At 40.7% G+C, this 21,993-nt stretch overlaps 1 protein-coding gene across 1 annotated transcript; it reads left to right on the top strand.

Moving 5' to 3' along the window:
- The first annotated feature begins 417 nt into the window (after positions 1 to 417).
- Positions 418 to 17,119, top strand: RBP3 (retinol binding protein 3). Its single transcript, XM_027878148.1, has 4 exons — positions 418 to 3,462; positions 11,217 to 11,407; positions 14,197 to 14,339; positions 16,178 to 17,119. Exons 1-4 carry the CDS (start codon positions 418 to 420, stop codon positions 16,504 to 16,506), a joined length of 3,708 nt encoding a protein of 1,235 aa, XP_027733949.1. The 3' UTR covers positions 16,507 to 17,119.
- Positions 17,120 to 21,993: the final 4,874 nt, after the last annotated feature.

The raw sequence follows: 21,993 nt of genomic DNA, 5'->3' as shown, positions 1-21,993 counted from the left end.
AGGTCTTCATAAATAAAGGTAAAAGGCAGAATGATTTCTGTTGTAACTGTGGTAAAAATCAGTTTTGTATTTAAGCAATTCACTTGCAGGATAAGCCAGGACCACTTTATAACACGCAATGCATTACCTTTTGGAAACAATTAACTGCTAGAAGAATCTGCCTTGATGATGGAAGTTTATTACTGTTTCATAAGAGGTCTGTGAAGTAGTAAGGAGCTGAACTTCGTCTATTGGTGCACTTTGGATGATGCACTCCATTTTAATGAGATTAAAGGTTTAATGCAGATAAAAGATCTGTTCAGTGCACCTGGATTCAACACAAGGGTTTCAGTGTGATTCACAGAGAGTCATTGGAGAGCTTTGTTCATCTTGATCATCTTGAGCTTCTGACTTTTTTCTATTCAGTACAAAGGCAAAATGATCAGGACCTATTTCTTGCTGTTTTCAGCACTGATCATGTGCAGCACACCTGCTGAGGAGATCTTTCAGCCAACTCTGGTGCTGGACATGGCTAAAGTCCTTCTGGATAATTACTGCTATCCTGAAAACCTAGTGGGAATGCAAGAAGCCATTGAACAAGCAATCAAAAGCGGGGAGATCCTGGACATCTCAGATCCAAAATTGCTGGCCAGTGTCTTGACAGCTGGAGTGCAGGGTGCTCTGAATGACCCAAGACTGGTGATTTCCTATGAGCCATTACCACATGCAGCTCCCAAACAAGAAGCTGAGGTTTCCCCTACTCGTGAACAACTTCTGAATCTTATTGAGCATGTAGTCATGTATGACAAGCTGGAAGGCAATGTTGGCTACCTGAGGATTGATTATATCATAGGAGAGGAAGTTGTGCAGAAAGTTGGACCTTACCTGGTGGACAAGGTGTGGAAGACGCTGATAGACACCTCTGCCCTGGTGATAGATCTTCGCCACAGCACTGGGGGAAAGATTTCTGGCCTCCCCTTCATCATCTCATACTTGCATGAAGACAAGGTGCTGCATGTCGAGACCGTATACAATCGGCCCTCCAACACCACCACAGAGATATGGACACTGCCAAAGGTGTTGGGAGAGAGGTACGGCAAAGACAAGGATGTCATTGTTTTGATCAGCCGCCACACCACAGGAGTGGCTGAAGATGTGGCTTACATCCTCAAGCACATGAACAGGGCTATCACTGTTGGAGAGAAGACAGCTGGGGGCTCACTGGACATCCAGAAGCTGCGTATTGGCCCCTCCAATTTCTATATGATGGTTCCCGTGTCACGATCTGTGAGCCCTTTGAGTGGGGGTGGACAGAGCTGGGAGGTGAGTGGGGTGATGCCATGTGTGGCTACTCAGGCAGAGCAAGCCTTGCAGAAATCCTTGGACATCCTGGCAGTGCGCAGAGCAGTGCCTGGCACCCTAAGCCGCCTCACAAACATATTAAAGGACTACTACAGCTTAGTGGAACGAGTGCCACCGCTGGTGCGGCACCTCATCGCCTCTGACTTCTCTTCTGTGCAGTCATCAGAGGACCTGGCCACCAAACTCAACACTGAGTTGCAGAGATCATCTGAAGACCCCCGCCTGTTAGTCCGAGTCATGATGCCAGGTGAAACTGCCGCTCCCCCAGCTGAGCAGCCAATTGCAAAGGCAGCCGACTTACCTGACAATGAACAACTGCTGCATGCCTTGGTGGATACTGTCTTCAAGGTATCGGTGTTGCCAGGCAATGTTGGCTACATGCGCTTTGATGAGTTTGCAGATGCCTCTGTGCTTGCTAAGCTGGGACCTTACATTGTCCAAAAAGTGTGGAAGCCCCTTCAAAATACAGAGAACTTGATCATAGACTTACGTTACAACCCTGGAGGCCCGTCCTCCTCTGCTGTGCCTGTGCTACTCTCCTATTTTCAAGACCCTGCTGCTGGTCCTGTCCATCTCTTCACAACCTATCACAGGGGCACCAACCACACACAGGAGCACAACAGCCAGGCAGAACTGCTGGGTCAATCCTATGGAGCTCAGCGTGGCATCTACCTGCTCACCAGCCACCACACTGCGACAGCTGCTGAGGAGTTTGCTTACCTGATGCAGTCCCTGGGCCGTGCCACACTGATTGGTGAGATCACAGCAGGAAGCCTCTTGCACACCCGTACCTTCCCTCTGCTGCAGCCTGAGCTGGGAATAACCCGTGGCCTAACTATCACAGTTCCTGTTATCACCTTCATTGACAACCATGGGGAAAGCTGGATGGGTGGAGGAGTTGTTCCTGATGCCATAGTGTTGGCTGAGGATGCACTGGAGAAGGCTGGAGAAGTGCTAGCCTTCCACAAGAACATGGGAGTACTTTTGGAGGGTACGGGGCAGCTCCTAGAGGCTCACTACGCCATCCCAGAAGTGGCTGGGAAGGCCAGTGCTATGCTCAGCGCCAAACGAGCCCAAGGAGGTTATCGATCAGCGATAGACCCTGAGACTTTGGCTTCCCAGCTTACCAGTGACTTGCAGGAGGCCTCTGGGGACCATCGGCTTCACGTCTTCCACAGCCATGTGGAACCAACACCAGAAGAACAGCTTCCCAATGTGATTCCCAGCCCTGAAGAGCTGAGCTACATCATTGAGGCACTCTTCAAAATTGAGGTATTGCCAGGAAACCTGGGTTACCTTCGCTTTGATATGATGGCTGAGGCAGAAACAGTGAAGGCCATTGGACCCCAACTGTTGCAGATGGTATGGAATAAGTTAGTGGACACAGATGCCATGATTATTGACATGAGGTACAACACAGGTGGCTACTCCACTGCTATCCCAATACTTTGTTCCTACTTCTTTGAACCTGAGCCTCGGCAACACCTCTACACTATCTTTGATCGCAGCACCTCCCGCAGCACAGAGGTGTGGACTCTCCCCCAGCTCACTGGCAAGAGATATGGCTCCCTCAAGGACATCTACATCCTAACAAGCCATATGAGTGGCTCAGCAGCGGAAGCTTTCACTCGCTCTATGAAGGACCTACACCGTGCCACAGTTATTGGTGAGCCCACAGTTGGTGGATCCCTCTCAGTGGGCATTTATCGTGTTGGTAACAGTTCCCTGTATGCCTCTATCCCCAGCCAAGTGGTGCTCAGCCCAGTCACTGGTAAAGTATGGAGTGTCTCTGGAGTGGAGCCACACATCACCATCCAGGCCAGTGAAGCCATGGCTGTAGCTCAGCACATTGCCAACCTCCGTGCCCAGGTGCCACAGACACTGCAAACTGTAGGCAAGCTTGTGGCAGATAATTATGCCTTTGTGGACATTGGGACTGTTATAGCATCCAACCTCACCAAGAACATCAACAAACACAGTTACAAAAGGATTAATACAGAAGAAGAGCTGGCCAGGAAGGTGACTGCCATCTTACAAGCTCTTTCTGATGATGAACACCTGAAATTACTCTACATCCCTGAACATGCCAAGTACAGCATCCCCGGAATCATGCCAAAACAGGTACAGTTTTCTTGTACTCAGGTATAGTGATGGCAGCTAGAATGGGAGAACTGAGACAGATGCGCTGTCTTGTTTGTATCCCATATCTTAAACCCACTACGATTTACCTGTACCCAGAGGAGAAGCCAATGGTTTTGTATGCTGAGCTGTCTCTGACAGTAAGGCAAGTCAGGCTCGTAGCTTGTGGTAGTGGATGATAGTTCTGGATGCATGCATTTTTGGGAAAAACCTTCAGGCTGTGAATCTCTCTCAATTGCCATCTGCCATAAGCAAACGGTAAGAGGGAAGATATCTCATTGTCTCTGTGATCCCCTCTCTTTCAGTGCTACCACTTTTCAAGCTGTAATAAATGAATGCAGAAACCCACCAGTTACAAACCCAGGTTGTAATTTAAGGAGAATTGTAGTAAATGCATACACAGACTAAACATGTAGCCACATACTATCTGATGGATTTTTCTATATAAAATTGTAGTAGCTGACATCTATCTACACCAGAATAATTAGCAACTCCTTTGGTAGTAAAAGTGGAAAGTTGTTCTGATTGTACCCCATGCTCAGCATCAGACAGTTTTCCAGTGACCTAGAAATACTATGGAAGAAGTATCTGGGTGGAAGTTAGGTGACCCCAGGGAAATACTGATTTTTAATAATCTACTTTTGCCCTTGCTGTGTGGCTTGCGTAACAGTCCATGCTTTGTTCTGAGCCTGAGTGTTTATACATTGGTCTGCCTTGGCAATCTTTCTTGTTCATTGTTGTGCTGAAGGGAGCTCCCAGGAGCACTTGTTAAAATTCCATCTTCACATTAAATAGACGGTTAGGATAACCTGATCCCCTTCTTGGATGGAGTTAGCTCCTTTCTGGCTACTGTGCTAGAATTGCTACCAGAGATGTATGTTCTCCAGGGACTCATAAAATTACTTTTTGAAGAGAATGCATTTGCCTTTGCAATGAACCAGGGTAGACTAAGTGTCAGGTAACTATTAAATGTTTCCTGGGGGAGAAAATCCCTGGATGTCCACCCTCTGAATTTTTTGGCATGTGTGATTTAAAGTGGGCATGAATTTGTGGTATTATCACAAACACTAAGGTCAAGGACAAAGTCTAAGCATTGAGAGGGGAGGGCACTCCTTTCAGGTTTGTTACTCAAGAGATGCTGGCCCCATTCTTGCCTCTAAGCTTAAATGGAAATAATTAATTAAAGGATTTTTCCATTCCATCTCTCTCTTTCCCTCATAACTTGGTTGTGTGTAGAAAACTTCACTCCAGAGCTGTTTCAGAGTTTTTGACAGAGCTCTCTGCTAGGTTATTATCGATGCATCAGTAGTGATACATCATAATTTCTTCCCGTTCTACAACATGGACTCATTTTTCCAGTTAGTCACTGTTTTCACAGTGAAGGCTTTTAATGAATATTGTTGTCTGTTTTCACTTGTTCAGACCTTACTTACTTTATTCAGACCTTGAACGTTGAGAACAGGATGTAGAGGACAAATATATTATTTATCACATGACGTGAAATTGTCATCCTGATAGAGCTAGTGAAGAAATGCCATTATGCTATTTAATGCCTTTCTTTACCATAGTTCTTTGTCAAGAAAAATTATTGGAAGAGGGATACATCCATAAAAAGGAAATCATAGAATCATATAATAAACTGGGTTGAAAGAGACCTCCGAGATCATCAAGTCCAACCCTTGATCCAACCCCACTGTGATTCCTAGATCATGGCACTCAGTGCCACATCCAGCCTTATCTTAAAAACCTCCAGGGACAGTGAATCCACCACCTCTCTGGGCAGGCTATTCCAATGCCTGATCACTCCCTCTGGAAAGAACTTCTTTCTAATATCCAACCTAAACCTTCCCTGGCAGAGCTTAAGCCCATGCCCTCTTGTTCCCTTGTTCAGGAAATCACATTAGTGTGGATGAAAGTCAGGACAAATGTGAGATTTCTTCAAGCCAAAATAATGTATGAAGAGCCAAAATAATGTATAAAATCATATGTCTCTCTAAGTTTCCAGAGGCATAAGTATTCCCTCATAGTGCTGGAGGAAATGGAGAGGCAGAGAGACAAGAGAGCAGTGTTAAGATGTGTACAAAGACACTGAAGTCATTGAAGTAAAGGATTTTCCTTGAGATGGAGGTAAAAGAAAGAGCCTTGTAGAGCAGGAGTACCGAAATCTCCTGTTTTGCATTGTAGAGCTAAGATGGACGCTTTCTGTGAAACATTTCAGGGATACCCCAAAGAGCAACTGTCTTTAGATTACAGTGAAGTTTATATGATACTACTAATTAACTTTTTGAATTAAAAAAAAAAAAATTGGTAGCCCTATGCCAATCCACATAGTGGTTTTCCTAATCTGTATCACACTGATTCCTCAAAAAGCTAAGAGTCCGTTTCTCTCTTGTGCTACCTATCTTCCAAGCCACCCTCTCCCTTTACAGTGGGATGTTACTGTTAATGACCTTGACAGTGAAGCAGATCCAACACAATTAATTGAAAGTGATGATGAATAAATGCAGGAAGGATGGGTTGGGACATAGGAGACAGCCAAGTGAAATGCGTGTAGACCTTTGCATCTGCGGCACTAGAATAGCTGCTGAAGCATAATACAGAGTAGTGAATATGTCTCCTCTATGCAGCAGCAAGGTCAATGTTAGCCAGAGTTGTCAGCTGCATAAATGCCAATTTCCAAAGTCAGGCTTCCTAGAAGCAAATTTTGCATATAGTGTTCATGATTAAGAAAATAACATTTTGCTTTTCAAGCAGAGCTCTGTAACTTGCTGACATACAGTTCAGTAATCCCTACTTCTTATTCTCCTGTTTGTCTCTCTCTCCCCCCTCCAGTCATGCCTTCCTTTCCATACTGAAACATCTGTGTTCGTGACTGTCTACCTGTGGATGGTAGCTGCCTGATTTTGGCAAATGTGTTATGTCAGCTTTAAGTGACAAGAGTCTCCCTGAGTGACTCTTTAGGCTCCTTCATAATGCCCAAATACTTTTAGTGCAGTGTTTACACCTAATAGAATTTTCATGTTGATATTTTAGATAAGCAGTTGAAAATGATGATCAGAGTAAAGGCAAAAAGGAATTCTTTATAAAGAGAGATCATTTCTGCATTTGAAGTCCTCTTTTTCCCAGAAAATAGTATGTATCTATAGCAGAGTATTGTAATTGCTGAATAATTACAGATGTTTCACCAGAAAGGAATGCAATTTGCTTATGTCTTTTCATTAATGAGTGAAATCAAAATCCTCAGCCTCAAAGTGTCAATATAGATAATTGTTTTGCTACATCTATTGCTGACAGGTAGGAAAAGAAATTGTTGTAGGCCCATATGATGCTGATATATATAAACATAACCACAGTAAAATCAGTGGAACCATGCAAGTTTATGCAAGCCAGAAAATGTCTCATGTTAATTTTCATTCTTCATCTTTTGCAATTCTTGCTTGCATTTTTTATTCGGTGCAGAAAAGAATATGACACTTTGTCATTCACTTTGTTCTTTTCCTGGTACCTTCCATCCTCTGATCCTGACACTCAGTGTCAAAGCAACTACGGTCGCAGTTACAATCCCACCAGAGAGATCCATTTGTGCTCACTTTTCTCCACTGCCATTAATGACACAGTAGATCTGGCCATTCACTTTAAGGATTTTCAGTGGATTTTACATGAAAATCAAAATGTAACTGTGAATTGTGTTTTAAAATTTTGCTTTCAATTGTAATCTTCCAGGTCATTGTCAGGAAAATAACTACTCACTCGCTTGCAATGAGTGTGTTACAAGCCGTGTATTGTCAGAACAGGTTTACACACAGCTGTGCAGTGCCACCCTTTGTGGGCTGAAAGTGCTGCTTCTCACTCTGCCCTGCACTCCCTCAGTGGGGACTGATAGCCTTAAATAACTCCTTTTAATCCTTTTCCAGAGCACCATTCCAGAGGGTGTCAGTTTTTGCTTGCAGTAACCCAATCATCCTGGCTGTCTTGGTGCAATGGAGGGCAGGATTAGAATTCAGTTCCAGGGAAAAAATGGAGAAATTATCTCTGAAAAGTAGAATGAGGTTAAACACAAACACTTACAGGGTTATTACACAGTTTCTAGGGTTATAGTAATTGACAGCACAATTCTGGGAGGAAAAACATGTTGTTTAGGGGGAGTCCTGTAAAAATGTATATGGATCTTCAAAGTTCATAAGCTGAGCACAAGTCAAGAGAGTCAAGTTGTTGTAGTAAATAATAATCATCATCAAACTGGTATGAAAAAGGAAGAATATAATCAGTAAGAAACGAAGTCCTCTGCTACATTTAGCTCTGGAGAAAATTCATCTAGAGTATAATAAGCACAGTCTTGGGCAATGGTTTTCTGGAAAGATGTGGCTCAAGCAGGGAGAGAGCAGAAAAGAGGAACAGGGATAAAGAGAAGACTGAATAAAAGCAATCTTGAAAAGGTTTTAAATATTTGAGCTGTTTATTCCAGAGAGAAGAAAACTGAGAGAAGACATGAAAACAGTCTTCAGACATGTAAGAGGCTGTTTTAAATATGAAGCAAATAATCTGTTCCCTTGTCCATAGTAAATAGGCCAAGAAGAATTGAATTTAAACTGTACAAAGTAGTGAACTTAGACTGTTTACACTAGATCGTAAAAACATCTTTGTAATAGTAAGGCTAGTGACGTACTTGACTTGCCTGGAAATCACCCAGTAATAGGGGTGTTTTTAAGAGCAATTGAGAACCAGCTATCAGGGATATAGCTCATCTTGCTCAGTCCATGAGCTGGGGACACTACTAGGACGGATGGTTCCATTCCAGCCTGTGAGGGTATGAAAGGAACCCAAATGTTATTACAAGAAAAGCACAAACCTGCCACTCAGTCCCCACGATCTCATGGTTCTTAAACTAATCTCAGTATTAGCAATGGCACAAGGGTGTTCGCTGATAATATTTTAACATCTAGCTGCTGACAGCACTAGCAACCCTAATGGAAATCAGAGATACCTTACAATTGTCAGCCCAAAAATAGCTATGAAAATACAGTTTTCATTTAAATAAAAAAAAGCAACTTAGGGGAGAGATGAAGAGAGAAAAGAAGAAAGATTAAAGAGAGGCACAGTTGGGAAAGTAGTTTGCCAATTGTTGGGATGTGTGTCAGTCACAGAACTAGGGATGAAACTCCAGGCACAAGTCCAAGGGCAGCATTCTGGATCCTGTTTTTTGTCGCATCATGTATTCCAGTAAGGTCTCTCACCTGTGGAAGGGAGTCTGCAGAACAGGACTGGACACCCTATATAGTTAATGAAAAAACGTTTTTCCTTGGGTTAAAGTGGACTTAGCTTGGATGTCCTTTAGTTTAGCTGCATTGCTTACAGTGTGCACCTGAGGGTTTATATTTAACATCAAGTCATTTGTATGTAAACACTGTCTGACTGAGCAGCAGGATCTTACTTTCAGCTGCATCCTGTCCCAGCTTGTCCTTGTTAATCAAGGACAAACAGAGCCCTGCCTTCCAAAGCAGAGCATGTGGTTGCTCCTGTGGTAAGCTAGCCTTACCTCTTTAGGTACCAGGAGCACATGGGCCATGTACCAGTGCCATGAACCTGCAGTTTTCCATGACAATTATTCTCGAATGGCAATTCCAGACTCCTCACCTCTTTTGCTAAAAAATTAGGAGGCTTTCCCTGGCACCCCAAAATTACATTGTAAGTGCTTTTCATCTGATTTCCAGTCTTATAGCCTTTAGAACAGAATTATTTTCATACATTTTCCTGCAGCCATGAAGATGAAGACCTTTCATTTAGATCCTTGCACATTCATTTAACCCCATGAGACCTGAGGCTTTCGGAGTAAGCTGCCCACTTCGAAGTATGTAATGAATTTTCAAGAGTTAGCAGTGCTGAAGCCCTCAGTGAACAAAGATGTGACACATCAAAATAAAAGAACAAGTAGAGAAAAATTTTGCCAGACAGAGAGGTTATTCTTAATCAACACGTTTATGGGTATGCATCTAGCAATTACTGGAGACAGAGATAAGAAAACTGTGGGTTCAGTTAAAATATCATTAGGAAGTGGCTGAGAGTAACACATCAATTTTATTTGTAGATGTTACCAATGAGTGATGATTTTTTTCCTCCTGGGGGCACCAGTATCTCTGAACTAGACAGAAGCTCTGTCAGAACAATCAATGCATGCTGGATATATTTTTCAAAACTGTGATTTGTTAATCAAAGTACAGTGGGCAGATCACGTAGCATTGCTGTCACTGGGAAGTGGATTGGAAATGACAAACTCAGTAGTGCTGGACTAATATGTTTACAGTCCAGATACAATGGTCATTTTTCACAAAGTATAGTGAGAAAGAAGAGTACAGAAAAGAATTTGCTCTTACCATCAGATCAACAACTACTAGCCAACGGGGCTTTTAAATTAATGATTGATATTTTGGAAATTCTGGCGTACAGAAGGGATTGAGTGACGAAGTGTAATATGGTGGGTAATTTTCTCCTAGGTTAAGTCTTGCACTGTGTCAAATACAGCTGCATTCACACGCCTTGGAAAACCTCCTTCTGCTGTGGCAGACCTACTTTTGGCAGGAGCACAACTCTAGGCCAGAGCACTTTATGGAGGGCAGGAGATTACATGACTTCTCTACAGTCGTGGAAAGCCCAAATGCCTTCCACATTCTGTGGCATACCACAGGCTGGAAAAGCACCTTTTAGCACGTGGCTCACTTCTGACTCCTTGTTCTTTTGAATGTAAAAGTATGGGTTGTCTGGGGCTGAGCTATAGGAAAGGGCAATGGATTTAAAAGAAGGTATAAAATAATTTTAATGGCAACTCTGAGGAGAAAAGGCTAAATGGTTGAAGGTCACATAAGTCATATGTGTCCTAAAGTCCTATCTCCTTAAGCTGAGGGAGACTATTCCATTTTGAGATACTGCATGCAAAACAGAAGTTTTGCAATAAGAATTGCTATGTCTCAATGAGTGTAGGGGTTACTAGGATAACTATTATTTGACTACACATTGCTACTAAAAAGATGTCTGCTGTTTAAAGCAGACATTTTGTTTAGCTTGTGCTAACAATAACTTTGTTTAGCTTGTGCTAAACAAAATGAAATCAATCACAGCCTAACACGTGAGACTCCAGGCACATGGCCACCATATAAGAGATTTAGCACATCTACTTCACGAGTATCTTAGCACATGCCCAACACATCAGGTTCCTCACTGTCACAGGAACCAGGTCATTATGAGGGGCTGGGGCCAACCTCACCTGCAGCCAGCAGCTGTTTATTAGATTTGGTTAATCAAGATTATAAAAGTCCCAGGTGCCAAGTTTAGAAAGAATTCATAAAGGCAAGAGGGCTTGGGTGGCAGGCCTGGTACAGTTGCTTAAGCTGCAGGTTGTTTGATTTGAATCTTTTGAATCTTAGCAAGATTGTTCTTGTAGCCTTCTCAGCCTATCCAGTCCAAGAAAATTCCTGTAATTTTGAAAAGTACACTGAGCCTGGCATCTAGGTGCCTGATCCAGATTCTAGGCATGTTATTGATGCACAAAAATGCACCAGCCAATGCTAACCTATGTTTATTATGACAAAATATTGTATAATTTGTTATATTTTTCAAACTTGGTCACATACCTCACACATGTCCCCCCTGGATTAAACTTGACCCCCATAATTCTTTTTATATTTTGTGCCAAGTTATGAGTGCCAGCAAATGATTTGTTTTGTTTTTCCAAACTCTTTCAGATCCCTTCTCCAGAAGTATTTGAAGATCTGATTAAGGTTTCATTCCACACAAATGTATTTGAAAACAACATCGGCTATGTGAGATTTGATATGTTTGGAGACAGTGAACTTCTAACCCAGGTGTCCGACCTACTGATAGAGCATGTTTGGAAGAAAATTGTTCACACAGATGCATTAATCATGGACATGAGGTAACTTTGAATGGCAAATAACCAAAGCTCTTTCAAAACAGCATTTTATTTGTAAAAGTGAATTAGCTTTATATGGCTTACTGTCCTGTTCACAGACTAACATTACTGGGATTAAATAAGAAAAGGAAAACAATAACAGTCTGGAAGTATAGATGAAGATAAATTGTACCATCATTTGAGATGTTTGGGACTAAATAGGCAAACTCAGAGAATAGGCTGCAGAATGCAATCCTGGATGTCACATGTTTGTGACACGTTTCTCTAATTTCTTTCTAATCTGTGTATGTGCCTTGTATTTATATATATATATATGTATTTATATATGTATATGTATATATGCGTGTATATATACACACATATATATATATATGGCTTTAATAAATCTTCATGCAGTGGTCAAGTGATTCAACAGTTAAAAAGGCAGGCCACGTGTAAGGCTGTGTTACAGCATCTAGTTTGCCTTATCTGCAGTGCTAAGTAATCCTAGGCAATCAGCTCTGTACAAAATGACCTGTGTACACAGAGCACAAAGGTGGCTTAGAGGTGCTGTAGCACTCCTAGACCCTGCTGCACCAAGCTGCAGCATCGTAGGCCTACTCTTAGCTTAGGATTCTGTTGGACACTCCAGTGTTATCAGCAATGCTCCAAATCTTACAAGCCAGAAGATGGCATCCATTTGTTGCCAGCAATCAAAGGAAATTAATATAAAAAATATCTGTTTCCCATACAATATTTAGGTAAGTAATGCCTTTGTTTTGGTCCAGAGATTATGTCTGTGAGCCCAGAATATTAAAAACGTCAACAAAAGAAAAGAAGGCCTTGGTAAGAACTTGGTTTTAATGGCAGAACCATTTGTATCCATTGTCATCATGGGGCTCTTAATATGTGGTAATCTCAATATTCTTGTGGGATTTGCAGAATAGGTAGGAAAAGATGAGCACCGCAATTAGAGCAGAGAGATCTTACTATGTAAGCACAAAGGAGGCAAGGCAGCAACAAATATAACACACCCATAACTGAATTTTAATTCAGCAAAGGCACCCCCATCTTCCAACAGACTTGAGACACGACTCAGAATTTCCTGTTTCTTTCCTCAGTTTTCTCCCATACTAAAAATTTCAGGGCTGGGGACAATAAAATAGCAAAGATGAAATCTTCTCAAGTACCAGAAAATTTCATTATAGCTCTTTTCTTGGGTTGCTTTGGTTTGTTTGGGTTTTTTTTTATATTTAATGTATTTCCAGTCCTTTGAGTGCACACAAAAGATCCAGTCTCTGAAGGCATATAAAAGAGAACCCCAAACAATTATACCTTTTGAAAATCTCCCTAAACCAATCTTATAATTTTAAGGCAAGGCTGACGATTTAAATTTTGCATGGGATTAACTGGAATGAATAATGTTTCTCATTTTACAAGTTTTCCTCCCTGGAACAGCTGGGCCAATCATGAACTTCATATTTTGAGAATTTTGATTTATCATGGGATTAACCATAATGCATAATGTCTCTCACCTCAATAGTTCCTCTGAACAGCTGTGCCACTCATGAACTTCCTATTTTTAACCCTCACAGCACTGACAAGGGACACTGATAAACTGAACAGCTTCCCTGTTGTCACACAACAAGTCTGTAAGAAGGAGTACTTGCCCGCAAAAGTTACGCTAAAATTCTACCAACTGCTCAGGCATTATTACTAACTAAAGCTACTGCAGACTCACTGTGTGCAAGGGAGTCCCAGAGCATTCCAGCATTGCTCTGCCTGCCAGTAACTCCAGCAGCTGTGGGAAACTGGACTCTGCTGGGCTGAGCTGTCTCGTGGGCTGTGCAGCAGCAGCAGGACCTCCTGGCAGGACAGCACTATACAGCTCCCGAATGCTGCAAAATAAAGATGTAGCTTCACTCTTTGGAACACAGGCCTTCTGCATTGTCTGTTCCTTCCCTGGAGGTGAAAAATCTTAGATATGCACTGGACTGAATAAACTCATTTTCTAGCAGTTTTTTTGCTGGAATGTCTGTGCTAGGCACTCCTAACATCACCTACAGGAAAGCACTGTATCCATTTTCTACTAGTGGGAAAAGTTCAAACATTTCTAGTGCTGTATGAGCTCTAGTATTAGTGAAAAATAACGGCAAAAAAAAATTTGATAGTCCGCTGTGTGTATTCGTAGCAGGAGTTCTCCAAGGACAGACTCTTCAATGAATTTAATCTCCAGATATTGGGATAGAATTAAACTGCAACCAAAATTTTCAAATACAATCGTGCTAAATGAAGCAGCTAACACAACCTTTGGCACAAAAAAAAAATTGCCTGATCTAAACTACTACGTTTTCTCATTGTGTGTAGCAACAAAATAAGAATACAACAGTTTTATAAACATATCTTGCTTTAATTGGGATCTTCTTTTATATATTAGATTTTAGATATTTACTTATTGCTGCCTATGTCAGGAACAGCACAAGTTATTCAGAGTAGAATAACAAGAATCTGATGTTTCTCTGCAGATTAAGAGTCTTTGCTTACTTCCTGATTTTTTTTCTAGGTTAAATTTAGAAAAAAAAAAAAAAAGACCTTTAAGTTTTGTGTTTGTTTTTGAAGTCCAAGTCTCTTGGACAGGATTTTGTTTATCTGATAAATGTGCAAATGCTGATAGGGGAGAATGAATATAAATGTATCAAAATGTAGACATAAACTCTTTCAGTACTGATGTTAAGGATCAATACCTGGAAGGGAGATTTCCTGCATGGCAAAAATTTTCAATTTCTTCCTTAATATTTTTAATTTTTGAAAAGGTACAATATTGGAGGCTCCACTACACCCATAGCAATCCTATGCTCATATTTCTTTGATGAAGGACACCCAGTTCTCTTGGACAAAGTTTATGACAGACCCAGTGACTCAGTAAAGGAAATATGGACCCAGCCACAGCTCAAAGGTAAAATGACGATTTCTCTTTTTAGAGTAGCTTTTCATTTCAGATGTCTCTCCTTGTGTATTTTAAAGTGAGCCATTAGACACCATAACTCATTTGGTGAAAGCACCTGCCACAATTAGCTCAAGCTGTGCAGAGAATGTAAAAACCAAAAAAAATGTGCATTTCAGCCATGTCCCTCAATGCCATCTGCAAATAACAGTTCATCGCTCTTAGGAGAGGTGTATGTTAGGCACAGAGGTTTGTAAACTGGTCCACAGAAGTTTAGCCAAATACTGTGTACAGCAGTCGTGACTTGTTGCTTTTAAAAGTTGCAAAAATTAAAAATAAATCCTGTGTTGCCTAGACCTCTAGTAATGCCTCTTCCCATACTCACATGAAGTTTTGTATGTAGCTCCTCACTACTTACCTGTGTAATCCACTATTTCAGTAGATGAAAACATCATAATATCCCAGTTTGTCCAGAGGATGCAAGAAAGAAAAATACTAAATTTTGCACACATGAGTGAGTTTGAAGCATTTGGCAATGCGTCACACAGCCCCTACACACCCTGCCTCACTGTTTATAGAAGCTGAAAGATGTTGCAACATGCAGAAACAGAGCTCTGCAAGTCCACAAACTGCACTTAGAGTGCTAAGTAGCCTTAAACATGAGTTTTAATTCTTTTCCCCTTTTAAGATAAGACAGTAGCAAAAAAGTCATGATAGTGTCTGCAGTTACTGGCTTGGAGCATGCTGAAATGGTTAAACTGTCACACTCTGCAAGGTCCATCTATTTTCCCAGGCAGTCAGAGGTGGGCTGTGCTAAGGGTATGATTTCTATGGCCGCATTCCAATTCCCATCAAAGACAAGAGGCAGACTTACATTAACTTCAAAGGAGCTGGATCTGGTCTTGTATTATATGTATCTACTGTGAAAAGGGTCTTCTAATGGTTGTTATGTCTCTAGTGAAATGAAAAGAGCAAAGATGGTGTGAAAATTAATTACCATGCTATTGGCCCCTCTCTTAGAGTTTAGTATGAGAACTACATCTCATACTGTAACCTACAGAATATTTTTAGACCAGTTTAGAGTAGTTTTCAAGTTATCGGGTCCCAGTTACAACACACCGGCCACTTTTTCAAAGAAACCAAACTCTCAGAAAGTATCTACCATGTTCAGATATATTGAAAATAAGGTGCAAAAACCTTCCTGTTCCTGTCAGCTCATTTATGTAAGAAAATGAGATAACTTGGCTTAGATCCTAATAATAAAGAGGTATTTGTTGAAGGGTTTGGGACAAAGGCCATGCAACAGCTTCTACTTACAGACTATAAAACAACTGTGGGAAACCACTATAATTATAATTTCATAAAATAATGGATACATAGTTGCAGGCTGAGCTCTATGACAGCCATGTTCCTAGAGCAGGGCTGAGAGTCGAACTGAAGATGCTTTTGGATGAGCTTTGATTATTCCTGCCATTAGAGTGGAAAATATCTTTTTCCTCACTGGTCTATTCTACTATTCTGATGGGACCTAGAGCTCCTGTAAAAGCCAAAGCCACAGAAGAGCTATCAGTAGTAACTATGAGCTGGCCTCCCAGCTGCTGGAGCTCATAGCCAGAAACTGATGGCAGAAGGGCACCAAATAGGGAGACAGCCTTTTTTACAGTATAGAGGCTGAGCTACCGTTAGAAGTGTTTTAATAGTATCAGATCTACAAAGAAAACTTCCAAAATTCTTGAGTTGTTAATAGCAGGTAGGGAATGAGGCCTCTACCTTGGCTTCTCTTTGCTCTGTTATATAAAAAAATCTCTGAAAATGGATGCGTTTCTGATGTTTTTTGTCCTGTCTGACAGGGGAGAGGTACGGCTCTCAGAAGGGGCTAATAATCCTCACTAGTGCTGTGACGGCCGGGGCTGCTGAAGAGTTTGTGTACATAATGAAGAGACTGGGCAGAGCTCTCATCATTGGGGAACAAACCAGTGGTGACTGCCATTCCCCACAGACGTATCAAGTAGATAATACCAACTTCTACATCTTCATCCCCACCTCCAGATCAGTCATCTCTCCAGACAGCACTTCTTGGGAAGGGAAAGGAGTGCCTCCTCACATAGAAACACCAGCTGAAACAGCACTCATCAAAGCAAAGGAGATGCTCAATGCTCACCTACACAGCTCTAGATAGTCCAGTGGAGGAACATGCCCCTGGTTCTTAGGAAAAGAGAGCTATCTTCCCAAATGTAAACCCTAGAAAGAAGTGGGAACTTCATTTCAATCCCTATGGTCAGTGATTGGGTCCCCATATGTAGCTCAAAGTGACTCCTTTTCAACATGCTGACATTTTTTCCCATTCTGTGGAGGCCAACTCATTCTGTGCATGGTTGAGATACTTCGATAATTCACTGGGGTTTCTGGATTCCTCTCTTGTAGCCAAACATAAATGTTCAGTGTGTCTGGTTTTGAAGATTTAGCTACAAATCACAGATTTTCTTTGGTCCCTTAGAAAAATCCCAGCTGTCAGTATTGAAGGCATGTGAACAACCTCAAAGGCAGAAAAGGCACTTCTCCTTAGGAAATTGTGTACATTCCTATTTATGTGTCTTTAAGAATTAACAGTAGTTAGAAGACAGTTTTCCAAACTGCAAGAGGTAAATCAAGTCTCTTCTCCATTTTGTCATTTAGATGTACCAAAATAAGCATTCCCAGTCTGTCAGGGTTGCCCAGATTCCTGGTATTTCAAAGGTACATGTCTGCTTCTCTCCTAGTATCTGTCAAAGGGAGGGGAGAATGAGCAAGAGAAAGGCAGTACATTGAGTCTGTCACTCAGTGCTCGGATCAACTGTCTCAAGGAAAAGAATCATATGTTTTTACTTAAGACTAACGATAGATTGCTATGTGTCCTGCCCTAAAGACAGAGGGGGAAAGAAATCGAAAAAGCTGAGAAATATCCTTTGCACCCTGCTAACAATATACATTTTAAGTAATAGCGTATTCCAGGGCAACTAAGATAGTGACATGAGCTTAAGCAATGCACGACATTCCTTGTCTTTCCTACAATTCTTGGTTGAACATCTTCTTTGTAATTATTTCGAAATACATGTAAGTCTAATCTAGATCTTAAAATTTCTCATCTCCACAGAATACTAGCTCTAAGGTAATTAAGTCGGGGAAATGGTCCCTCAAAATTCAGTTACAGTCTGTAGTAGTTACACATTGGTGTTCGCTTGCTCATTTGTAAGTTCCTGCCCTTTTTTTTTTTATAAATTGTGTTAAACATCTGACTTTCAGTTTTTACAGGAAAATAATTTTAAGAATCGAGAAGACTTTCCATCTTTTTTACTACTTATTTGTCTTATCAGCTACACTCAATGTGATCACTAACCTGGACTCTTTTGACTCATTTTCATGTTCTGATTTTTACGCACTAGCTTGTTGTTGAACTTCTCAGTGTTGTGGAAAATATTTTAATGAATTAAGATTCATACAGAATTTGGTGTAAAGTGATACATGTATGAACAATATTAAATATTCTTAATACGGAAAAAACTGGAGTAGTCGATGAATGAGTAAAAAACACTAATGTATTTCTTCTAAAGTCTTTTAAGCCTCTTTAATATCTAAATGATCCAGATATGCTGCTTTGTTTTCCTAAAAACAATCAGTTGTGCTGTCACGTACAAACAATATTAACTGTTAAACCCAATACTTAAAGACTTTAGCCATCCATTCAAGGACAAAAAGCTATACCATGTGGGCACAAATAGCAAATAATTTCTTCCCATAGTAATATGATAAGTATGAATAATAAATATGCCTAGAAATTGGAATCCAGTTGGAAAAACAAGCAATGAAGATGCATTTGCTGGTGAGTTCATTTTAAATCCACAGTGCTGGTAGCTTATTGAAGTGATTGATTTCACTGGAAAATTAATGTGCAACCTTGAGAAATTTCATTACTTGACAAAATATTATTTATTATTTCATAGGTCATATACTGGCTAATTAATATTGAAACTGCTAGGCTTAACAAAGTCCAGTGTGTAAAAAAAAAACATTTTTCCCTGTCTTCACAAAGTGCTATGTCATAGTTATTCCTGTCTCAATGAGCTTAGACCTCACAAAACTACAGACAGTAATTGTGTAGAAAATTACACTCCATTGGGAAAGTGCAAATATCACAAAACTACAAGTGAAAATTAGTTATGGAAAATGAATGGTTTGTGGCTTAAATGAGAAAGTCAGACAGAAGGTTTTAAGGTAGGGACAAGCAATTTGGTAAGTGCCCTTCCAGGCACAGGAAAAATGCTGAACCTGCCACCTTTCTCTCATCTGGTTCCAGAGCTGACATGGGCATTCAACAGTTTATAGCACCATTTCCTTACCATCCCACCTGGAATAACTTCCTGAATTTTAATCCTAATCACGTTCCTTTTAAAGTCAGGAAGAAAGAAGCTGGTGTATCAGACCACCTAGCAGTATTATCTTTCTCCTTTTAGCATTCATAGAACTTTAACCAAGGAATGATGGTCAGCTCTTTTTTTTTTTTTTTTTTTTTTTTTTTTTTTTTTTTTTTTTTTTTTTTTTTTTTTTTTTTTTTTTTTTTTTGTGTGTTACCTTAGTCCAGTAATTTCCGAACTGTGGTCTGTAGACTAAAGGGAGCCCACAGACTGCACTGATTAGTGAAAAATTACCCCATAAAAAGCAAGTAAATCTGTATTTTTCAAAAGTGTATCTGAACGCAATTTCGATGGAGAAACACATCTTCCCTGGAAAAAGTTCAGGAAGCAATGGTTGATAAGTGAACAAATATCCTAATCCGGCATTTCCTATTGGTAAACTCACTACCCACTGCAGAAAAACACCCTGCACAGCTAAGCTTGACAACACTGTGTTGTGTCCTTTTTCACTGATCCAGAAACAGATGTCATGAGAAACAGTGGTTTGATCAAAATGAACAGGCAGTTGCTAGCAAAGACAGGAAAAGAACCAGTCAGCTTGTCTCCTCCTGTTTTAAAAACAAAATACTTTTTTTTACCCCCTAGCATTCCTATTTGTAGAAAAGACAGAGATATCTGCTGTAAAATCACAGTATTTCACTGGGATAGAATGCAGTCCTTCATGAATTCCTTAAGTCCCTTCATTTCTTCACAAACCCTCTGCTCTAATGGAGTACTTTCCTTCCAGCAGGATTTCATCTGCACCAATTTAAATTTTCAGACTTCTAGACATAAGGGGAAATAAGCTTCCAGCGTGCCTCAATTATAGGAAGTTTGTTTTTCTTTGTCTCGTTAGGCTTCCCTCTGCCCGTGCAATACTTGGTTCACTCAGCTTTAATACGAATATTTTCATTTAAAGACATAAAATCTGCAGAAATTTTGGACAAGGCCCCTAGTTTATGTAACCCAGCTTAGATGAGACACTCAGTTAAACTCGATACACATAAAAGACATTCACCATGCCTGCACAAGGAGCTTTACACGTGAGTTCATTTTACGCATACCAAGTTCTGCTTCTGATGGCATCTATGTGGGTTTGCCCTGATGTCAGCACAGATGCAGAAGGCAACAAGACGTCATATTGGTTGGTTGTGTGTGTAAATAAGTCTCAGTCCACAAAACACTTCTGCCCAGAATAAAGCAATCTATTCACTCAATTTTTATGCCAATGGCCACCTCCAAAGGAACAAGGGTAATACTGCACACAGATGCCTGCAGTGTGATTCCCATGTTACATGAGGAAAATCCTCAGTCTTTACATGCCAGGACCAAACTGCACTGCCACTGTTGCTAGAAGAGGTGAGCAAAGTACCAGAAATAAAGCTGATTAAAAACCTTCATTTTCGCCTTTTGAATCAGCTCTGCCAGTTTTCATAACTGCTTCTCTTGCCTTTCTGTGCACAGAAGGCATTCATAGATTGTTTGTCATCACAGTATGTAAGTTGCTGTGGCTGAGATATGCCCACAAGGAAACTGGAAAGAGTTCTCACACTTTTTTTTTTTTTTTTTTTCCCCAGAGAAAACAACTCCATGTCATAAAGGAAAGCTATGTCTCTCCCCATAACCTTGCTGCTTGCTTAAGCCTCGTACTATAAGCAGAGTGAAGAAGTTTGATTAGTGGTGAGCACTCTGAGGAGGCCAGTCTAACACACCATCTGAAGGTTTTGAGATTTAGCAGCTGTTTATCAGTGGTTGATTTTTGACACTTTTTCCAGATCAGTTGTACCAACACAAAATCAGTGAAACTATGTAACCAGTTATATTTGGTAGTGCTTCATTCTGATGTAAATAATACACCAGGTGCAATGCACTGGAAAAACAGGCCCTTGGAGCGGGGTTATGTTGAAGTGATGCACTAAAATAAAACTGGGGAGCACTATACCACTGGTCCCGTCTTTTTCCAGAAGAAATCTGAAGCTAGGTTTCTAACCATTAAACTGTTAAGAAAACATGGCATCTTTCAGTAAGTACAGAACAGAACATTTTGCAGCAATGGTACCAAAAAATCTTTAGTCTTATTTATACTGTGCCAGACTGATCTTAAAGTAATTCATGTAAATCAGAAGTAGCAACATGGACTTGTTCTGGATTTACACTGGAATAAATGAGATCACAATCTGGCCTAAACTACTAATGGGAAATATAACCCTGACCACAGATGAATGCAGTTACACCATGAAGTCCTTCATTACACTTTATGGACACTGACTTCACAGTAAAGTGGCTGGCACTCAGGTAAAACCAGATGGAGGGAAATTTGGCCCACTAAACCTTGTCATAAATATATTCCTTACATAGTAAATGTTATTGGACACAAAGTAGAGATGGAAAGACTGGGAGGAAACCACATCATCTCCTCCCTACTCAATGCAAGGTTGTTCCCAGTGCTCCATGTTTCAAAGTCTTTGTTCATTTTGGTTTTTAATGACTCCAGTGAAAGAGCTTCCACCACTGACCTTGGAAAGCTGTGTTACAATCCAACCAGAACTCAGGTCTTAATTTACGTCTTCTAAACTCAAAGGCATAATGTAACAGTTTTATCTCTTTATGTTGCAAAAATGTCCTGCAATAAGTCAAATGTTTACATTAACAGGAAACAGCCATGTATTCATGTTCAACAGCAATGTATTGGGAAGAATACGATCTCATGACTTACAGAAATCTCCCAAGAGATGACAATGAGTGTAATATGTTGGTTCCATCTGAAAACCTAAGACTCTCAGGCTCTCTTTTATTGCACAGATGTGTTTATGTGCTGATACTTGCATTAGCAGACTAGGCATTGTCACGGGAACTCAAAATCTGTCCAGTGTGCCGTAGACAAACACTGGAGTATATCATCAGTATGGTGGAACGTAAAGAGAATATTGCAATGTCCTTTAGTCTTAGATGGAAAATGAGTGGTTTCTGATCATTCTCTGTAATAAGTCCTTGATGAACCAGATGAGGCTCAGACACAGGCCACAAAAACACCAGACAACCTGAAAAAATGCTATGCAAGAGAGAGAGAAATGATTGCTTCAGGAACACATTGTCATAAGCTATGAAGAGCAAGCCCCTAAATGGATTTTAAAAGTAATGAAAGGCTAATTAGCTGGGCTGCAGTAACAATAGACAATGCTTCTCCCCACCCAGAGCAGTATAATCTCATCTGCCTCTGAGACTCAGCAAAGCTC

This window comes from Empidonax traillii, unplaced genomic scaffold, assembly GCF_003031625.1.
Source record: "Empidonax traillii isolate 1590-97213 ecotype Southwest subspecies unplaced genomic scaffold, ASM303162v1 scaffold38:size1800464, whole genome shotgun sequence".
Taxonomy (NCBI): Eukaryota; Metazoa; Chordata; class Aves; order Passeriformes; family Tyrannidae; genus Empidonax; species Empidonax traillii.
The sequence above is the reverse complement of the archived record's forward strand: the minus strand, read 5'-3'. Positions and strand labels throughout refer to the sequence as shown.